At 48.2% G+C, this 8,638-nt stretch overlaps 1 protein-coding gene across 1 annotated transcript; it reads right to left on the bottom strand.

The window, feature by feature from the left end:
- Positions 1-5,437: 5,437 nt before the first annotated feature.
- Positions 5,438-6,903, bottom strand: MAGEH1 (MAGE family member H1). Its single transcript, XM_030851237.3, has one exon. It carries the CDS (start codon positions 6,621-6,623, stop codon positions 5,964-5,966), a length of 660 nt encoding a protein of 219 aa, XP_030707097.1. The 5' UTR covers positions 6,624-6,903; the 3' UTR covers positions 5,438-5,963.
- Positions 6,904-8,638: the final 1,735 nt, after the last annotated feature.

Below are 8,638 nucleotides of genomic sequence, written 5' to 3'. Positions count from 1 at the left end.
ACCACCATCACCATCTCTAGCCTGACTTACAGCAATAGCTTCCTACCTGGTCTTCCTGCTCCCACTCTTGTTTGTTTTCTCTGTATTCTCAACATAGTAAGTAATCAAAGTGATCCTTTCAGAAGGTAATTCAGATTGTGCTACTCCTCTGCTCAATCCCTTACTGCCTCCCTCCTCCCACCCCCCTCACATTAACTGCAAACAAGAGCCTAGTTCCTTACAATGACCTACTAGGCCTTACATAATGTGGGATTCTGTTCATCTCTCTGACCTTATCTCCAGTTCTTGTCCTTTTTGCTCACTCCACGCCAGCCGCACTGGCCTCTCCATCCTTCTCCAGATGTGCTAGAGGCTCCCAGGCCTTTGAGCCTTTGCACTGACTGGTCCTTCTGCCTGAACAATGCTTTCTTGATATATCAGCAAGGCGAACCCCCTCACCTTCTTCATTTCTTTGGTCAACTGTCACCTCCCCAGTGAGGACCACCCTGCCCACCCATTAGTATTGAATTTAGTACTCCCTTTCTTTCTTGGCATTTCCCATCTGCCTTACCCTGTTCTGGTCAGCTTACCACTGCCCCTTCCCCCACCAACCAGAGCACTTATCACCTTCTAGGTCCAGTATAATTTGTTATTTAAAAGGTTTACCTTCTACCTTCTGTTTTTGTACAAGAGAACTCGTGATTTGTTCATATATGTTTCCCAGGTGACTGGCACAAGTAGACCTTTGTAAATACGTGTAGAGTGAGTGAATGGATGAATTATTAGATAATCACAGCATCCAAAATAACGTAGGCCCAGCTATTTTTGAGACTTCACAGGCCGAAAATGAATCAAGGGGTCCTTGATCAGAGTTACAGGAGAGATTTCAGGCACTTCTCATGTGTTGCCCATTTTGAGAGAACATTTGCAAGGGTGTCGTTTGTCACAGGAACTGAGGCAGAAGTTGACCAGTCAAGAAGTGGGCCTGGGCTTCCCTGGTGGCGCAGTGGTTGAGAGTCCGCCTGCCAATGCAGGGGATACGGGTTCGTGCCCTGGTCCGGGAAGATCCCACATGCCGCGGAGCGGCTGGGCCTGTGAGCCATGGCCGCTGAGCCTGTGCTTCCGGAGCCTGTGCTCCGCAACGGGAGAGGCCACAACAGTGAGAGGCCCGCGTACCGCAAAGAAGTGGGTCTGATTTTCAGCAGCTGTTGGTGGGCTCTCCCTTCCCCTCCAAGTCACCCTGTGTGAGCTTTATGCCTGTTAGGTGATGGGTACAAGACAAGAGTCCACTTTTCCTCCCAAAACCTGTTCTCCAAGCTCTGGATTGCTCCGGAGTTATTCTTCTTATATAGCTTTGGCTGAGCTGAGACTCTCCTTTGTGCAAGGGTCCTCACACAGATTTTCAAAGAAATTCCATTAGCTCTTTGAGGTATAACTGTTTCATGACTCGCAAGCCCTGGAGGAGCCTTTAAACTAGTCTCAGTACATCGTCATACCTATCACCTTTCTCCACCGCCACCACGAATTCAAAATCATTTCCTTCAGAAAGTTGGAATTCTATGCTTCTGCCAAAGGAAGGAGACAGAGGGATCCTGACTGCTTCCCATCTCACGGGGGTGAATGTGAGCCCAGGCAGAATCCACATCTGCCTTTCACCATGACCGTGGTCTGCTGTGCACCTGGCCGATGAGGCCAGTGCCACAACACTGGGCCCAAGGAGGACACCCTTCAGCCTTTTTGCATGGGCAGATACCCACTGCTTGCTGCCTGTGTCCTACCCCAAGAACTCTATTCTGCTCAAGTTAAGAAGTCCTCCTGGGCCATTTTGCCTTCCGGGTTGGAAACATCATCAATGAGCAATGTTGCAGGCCCAGAAAGGTTGCTGTTTGGTTGGTCCACTGTGCAACAGCCAGGACCTAGGATTTGAAGATCGATGGAGTGCTCAGGGTGGTGAACTTTATGAGCAACGTGTTGTGATGGGGAAGACACTCTTGTTTTGGAAGAAAATTGTCATTCTACAGATAGCAATGCCTCAAGGATGCCTGGCAATTGGGGCTGCAACAAATGAGAATAAACGGACGCCCACAGCTGCTTAATGGCTTCTTAATCCTACTTTCCCACACCTCCTCATCCCCTCCAGCATGCTCCTTCTCACTTTTACCCTGGGTTGTGGTCAAGTTTGAAGACAAAAGACTTCCCCAAGGCTGGGTGGAGCCCCAGGTGTCCTGGTGATGATGCAGTCTGCCTGTCGTTTTCATGTAACAGTATGGGCTTTAGACTTGGCCCACCCTGGGTCATTTCCAGAGCAGTTACTGACCAACCAGGTAACCCCAGCAACTTGCTTCTGGTACCTGACCCTGAGTTTCTTCCTCTGTAAACTTGCCCTAGTGGCTCCTACCTTGCCAGACCGTTGTGAAAGTTAGAGACATGTATGAAAACAGCAGTCAAAGTGCCTGGCACAATTTAGGCACTCAGGAAATGGCAGCTGCCCCTCTTGCTATGCATTGAGGACGTTTGGGCTCTCTACCCCTGAGTTCCCTAAACAGCTGGAGTTTTCTAGAACCCAGAAACACAATCCACTTCAGTGGCATCTTGGCAACTAAAAGTGCAGCTTTTCCACTCACTTTGTGGAGACTCTGCTGGGGTGGGGCCAGCTTAGGTTGCTGATTTACAAAGCAAGAGGCTCTCAGCTTGTGTCCTATCTGGATACTGCTCAAAGCTGAAAGAATTCATGTAACTGAAACAATGAGTAGTATCTTTTGCCCACCACCTTCTAGAAGCCCCTTTCCCTGCCTGTCCCTCAGCCCTGTCATTCATTTCACAGCCACCGGAAATCCCGCCCTTGTTCAGTGGTCCCCTAAGCAAATGAAGATTAACTCTTTGCAGTACCAAGGTAGTGCGTTGGGGTGGGGAGGGGTGGGAGACACACTGAACTTCCAGGCCAAGGGGGGAATGAGCCTGGGCCATTGGTTGCTCCCTTGCTGGGCTGGGGAAAGTCACCCAGTCCTTGGCACATCCCTGGGGAACCTCCTGCCTGAAGCCTTCAGGATTCCAGCAGTCATCTCTTTTACAGTGCAGCTTGCGGTATACTCCCACTCTTCTCTCCCTTTATCCTGGGCACTGCTGATTCCCTGACTGAATTCAGCTTCTTGGCCCATACTTGCAAATAGCCATTTTAGACAACTGGATGATTATTCCCCACCAGAGCCAAAGAAAACCTGGATTCAGACAGGGTTTGGAAGGACATTATTTCTTTCCCTGAGCTAGCTGGCACTTCCTGCAAAACGAGGGGGAGGGGATGGTGGTGGTGGTGGTGGTGGTGGTGGTGGTGGTGGTAATCTTACTGACCTGACAGAAATAATGTGTGGCAAGCCCCCAGTACAGAGATGCTCAACAAATCTTTGCTCTGCAGGTTCTCCCACTTACTAGTTAACTAACCTGGAGGTGACTGACTTCTATAAGCCCCTTCCTGTAAAAGGGGGAGGGGTTAAAGTCAGCCTTGTTCCCAAAAGGATTTGAGGCTGCAGTTGGGGTTACTGAGAACTGTCCCACTGACTTCACATGTTTCTTTTGAAGATAGAGACCTTGTGAGTACACTGGCAGGCAGAGAAGGACAGCAGGGTGACCTACAGGGAAACACTCTGGATTTGCTGGGAATGGACATGGGGTCTTGTCTAGGATCTGTCACTTGCCATCCCGGTGGCTCTAGACCAGAAAGTCACTCAGTAATCTGAACCTCAGATTCATACCTTGTCTACCTCTGGAGCCGGTATCGACAAATATGGCTCCTCCAGGGCCAGAAATATGCCTTCTGATCTTCCATAGCCTCAGTGTCTGTCACACTGCCTGAATCATAGAGGCTCCCACTATTTTCTTGTTTGCTGAATGAATTTGGAGCCCCTGAGGGGTCATGCTTCCCACTTTTGTTTGAAGCCTCCTTTGCCTGCAGGGTGATGTCTATGGGTCCCTGGGCCTTTGCCAGAAAGTCATTTGCTAGCTTACCCTGGCCCCAGTGACTTTGCCTGGCACACAGGTGGAAGCAGGGTAAGACTGCCTGGGGACAAAGAAAGAAGGAGCCCTGGCCACTCTTTTGTGTGTGACAGCTGAGACCCAGGAGGCTAGATGAGGCACCTTCCCTTGGTGATCCCTATTAGGGGACTTTTAGTTCTTACAGTGTTTAGCTCTCGAGATAAGTGTGGTTGGCTTTGGGGGTGGCCAACCTTCTAATGCGTATTCTCTGCCTGTAGCCGATTTGAATATGAGGGATGACTCCCACCTCTCCAGATGTGCCACAGGGCAAGGTAGAGGATTCAGAAGCCCCTGGTGATAGAATGGATGGGAAGAGCATTGAGCTCCTTGGTACAATGAGGAAAGAAAGTGTAAAAGTTCCTGGAGGTGGGAAGAAACCTGATACCACAAGACTTCATACACCATGGGCCACCATGCCAGGTAGCCCTCTGGACTTAAATACACTGGCTGAAGGAGAGTGTCAAAGTGCTAATTCTGCCCTACCTGCCCCCCACCCCCTACCCCGATACATAACACACTTTAAAGCAATTTGTGCACCCTAACAAGACAGTTCTTGAGAGAGGTGCCAGTTTACCTTTCAGAGATACCACAGGTCAACTCCTCTCTCTGGTTCATCCAGGAGGCTCTGCTTTTATGGAACCTTTTTCTTTTCATTATTCCGGGATTATCGTTATTATTAACCACTTTTGTTCTCATTAAAAATAGTTGTAACTCCCGCCCTTTGAGACTCTAGCTCCTGTTCCCCTCTTCCCCACCTCATTTCTTTTTCTCCACTTTCCGCTTGACATGACCCTAATACTTCAGTAAAAAAATTGTTTCTTCCCTAATGTCCATGCTGCCTTTAGTGCCTCAAGTTACTCCCTTCCCCATCTCCAATGTTACTTTCAGACCTCAGGTTGTCACTAACCAAGAATTTTCTGACAGTCCCGTCTTTTTAATTTCTGTAGTACCCTACAATGTCCTTTTGCCTGCAACCACCCCTCTCCCCGTCCTCCTCTCAAGCTAATTTAAGTGCATTTTCTATTTCCACAGCACCCTGTGATGTTCCCTTCCCTTTGCCAATGCCCCATCCTCCAAACTGGGTCACGTTTCCAAAAAATACCTAATACACACTATTTTCATAGTATGCTCTGATGCCCCTTTCAAATCCCCTCAACCTTATTTAAGCATCTCTTGGATTTTCATAGCACCCTATGATGCCCTCTTTCCTGTCCCACCCTCCAAGACAGGTCACATAAGCTTTTCTACATTTTCATGACACCCCATGCTCACTCCCTATTACAGCATTTACCACACTGCCAGTTTACATATTTGTCTCTCTCACATAATCTAGAACATTCTTTAGAGCTGAGCACTGTGTCTGAGGAGTATCCCCAGAACCTAGATTGGTGCCATACACATAAGTGGTGGTCAGTAAATGGACAAGGTGTCCTTGTCATTAAGCTTTTATTTTTTTCTATATTCTGCAGTAACTAAGCAAAATCAAGGTAGTTGTCAATTTTCTTTACACAACAGCAGACACAAAGGTTTTCAGAATGGCAAGACATAAAAGAATTCTCCCATCCTTCTCTCACATTTTACTGGTTATTTCAAACTTTTAAGAACAGCCTATTTTAGTGATATAAAATATGTATCAGACCACAGAATTTGATGCAAAGACTTCATTTTATAACGTTAGCAAAACTGTTATACTAAATATCAATGACGGAAAAAATATATCTTCTTCAATGGTATTTTAAAACATACTATGACCTTAATCAACACTGTACTAAAATGAATAAAATTTACAATATTCAAAGTAAACGTTCTGTTTCTCAAACAATTAGCACTGATCACAAATACCAAATACAGTGCCCCACTCCCCATTACATTCAACTAAGGACCCAGATGATCTATTCCTTGGGGTACCTTTGAAGCTCTTTCCAATCCCCCTCAAGGGTGTGCTGCATATTTCCCTAAGGGGCAGAATAACCCCTAGCACCTGAATTGAGGATAGCCTCAACTTCTGCATCATCATCAGAATCCCAATCGTAATTACATGGCCAGTCCTTGGAGCATCGGTTACGCACCCTTGCCACAAAATGCATGACTTTCAGCTTGCTTGATTCCACGTGTGCTCGAGGTCCCCAGAAGAACTCGTACTCCACAGGACTGCTACGGGGCACCGGCTTATAAATCAGGTACCCTCTGCGCACAAACTCTTCTGTAACGACCTTCTTTGGATCTCCAAAGATGCTGTGCTGCCGGCCAGGCTGCATCCCCAACTTTCCCAGCACTTTCCAGACCAGGGCCTCCTTGGCGCTGTTGCCCATGATGAAGATGAGGGCTAATATAGACATCAGGAGACTTTTCTTGGTGCCTTGAAAATTGCTCCTGGCTACCGAGGGCTTCTGCGCTAGAGCAGTGCTCGAGGCTTCCTCGGGAGTGGTGGGTGCCTCCTCTGGAGTGCTTGGGTCTTCCTCTGGGCCGCTCAGGTCGTCCTCGGGGGTGCTCGGGACCAAAGAGGCGGCCATCGGGGTCTCGGAGGTTTCTGAGGCCTGTATCTTACGATTGTTGCGGTTCTCTTCTGCGGCCCTTGCGTTACGGCGACGCCGACTCTTTCGTCCCCGTGGCATATCTTCTGCTAGGGGCACGGAGCCTATAGCAATCCTAGGGAAAGATAACTGTAACCTCTGCAGAAAAAAGCTATCTCCACTTTAAAAAGTGGCCGCCGCTGAAGCCACCAACGTCAATAGAGTCTTTGTAACAAGCGAGACGTTTTCAGCTACAAAGCTAACACCCACGCAAGCCGACTTGCACTAGCAGCCGCCCCCAGCGCTCGCCTCAGCAGCAAAGCACAAGAATGCAGGGCTGAATTGACTCCGCCTCACCTGCCACGCAATCCCCAGACTCCAAAAGGAAGTGGGCGGGTCCTACAGGCACACTTCCGCTGTCAGATAGAAGAACGGACAGGCCTAAGCAGGGGTGGGACTAGGGGAGAAATGACGGCTTGGGATTGGCAAGGACAGAAGTTAAGTAAAGAAGAAATAAAGACGGGGTTCCTGGGCTTCGCTGGTGGCGCAGGGGTTGCGAGTTCGCTTGTCGATGCGGGGGACACGGGTTCATGTCCCGGTCCGCGAAGATCCCACGTCCCACGGAACGGCTGGGCCCGTGAGCCATGGCCGCTGAGTCTGCGCGTCCGGAGCCTGTGCTCCACAACAGAATAAGTCCACAGCGGTGAGAGGCCCGCGTACCACACACACACACACAAAAGTCTAAATATAGGGTTCCTGCATTTTTCAGTCTAGTACCAGATTGGCTGGCGGGTCTTGGGAAAGAGTGTGTCTCTGCTCTATTCCCAGACTGGGGGTGTGTTTGAGACCATGGGGGAGGGACAGGAGTGTATCCTTGGAAGGAATCAGCTGCTCCCAGCTCTCCTTTCCTGTCTTGGCTTACACAGCATATTCATTCACTCGCCTGTTTTCAGAAGGTGGCTCTGTGTATACTGATTAATTCCTGGGCCCGCATAGGACCTAGATAAGATGGCTGTGGCCGAAGTGCTGGGTGATGAGAGGAGATGGGACTGCAAAACCGAACAGTGTGCAAGAGGTGCAGAGCCTTTAAAATGTTATATATTCACTACATTATTAAGCAGGGCACTGACTGGATCAGACTTGCATTTGTACAGCCTCACAGAGGAGCAGACTATTGTCTGGCAGGTCATTTAGGAAGCAATTAGAATAAGAAGCAAGAGGGAATGAAAGTGAGCCTTAAGGTGGTTGCCATGGGGATGGAGAGGCAGAAAGACATTTTAAGGGTGATCACTGACAGGCTTTAGAGACTGATTGGATGGAAGTGGTGAATAGGGAGTGGGTGGTAGAGTGCAGGTTGGCTCCAAAGTTTCTTGGCTCCAGTATACCTGAATACCGGATTTATTTTGCTTCTTTCTTTCATTCTGTAATCCGAATATAATTCATAACATACTCTGAACTTTATCCACTCCAGGTCTTGGCTCACTGTTTCCTCTGTGTGAAATGCCTTTCCTCTAATCTCCAATTACCTAAATTCCAACTCTTTGCTCAGAGGCCTCTTCCTCCCAGCAGCTCTTCTTGGTCGGCACAAAAGGGTAACGAGCCCATTTTTGCTCCCCATTTTTTGCTCTCTATAGCAAGCACTCCATATCTTTCTTACGTCATTCCAAAGATACTATTTTGCACAAGTCACCTCACCTCTCTGAACCTCCATTTCCTCATCTATAGAGTGGAGTTAATTAAAGTACTAGTGGTCTCATAGGGTGGTGAGAATTAAATGAGACAATAAATAAAAAGCATGCATCACACAGAAAGCACAGCCTCTGTCTCTCTAGGTGTTTCAAGCAATGTGTGAGAGCGGCATTTAATAAATAAATGCACATTGAAGGAATACATGAAATGGAAGATTTTGCGCATGTTTTTATCTGAACTTTTTTAAAAGCAAGTGAATGCTTTATACCTGCTTGGCTGGAAGAGGTGAAATGTTTCTTTGACAGGATTTCAGATTGTAATCCCAAAGAGGGAAGGGGTCCTGTCTCTTCCCTTGATGTCTCCTAGCCCTTGATAGAGTTGGTGGAATAGGATATGTCTACACCTGGTGAATAAGTTCTGGGGTGGGA

Source organism: Globicephala melas, chromosome X, assembly GCF_963455315.2.
Source record: "Globicephala melas chromosome X, mGloMel1.2, whole genome shotgun sequence".
Classification (NCBI taxonomy): Eukaryota; Metazoa; Chordata; class Mammalia; order Artiodactyla; family Delphinidae; genus Globicephala; species Globicephala melas.
The sequence above is the reverse complement of the archived record's forward strand: the minus strand, read 5'-3'. Positions and strand labels throughout refer to the sequence as shown.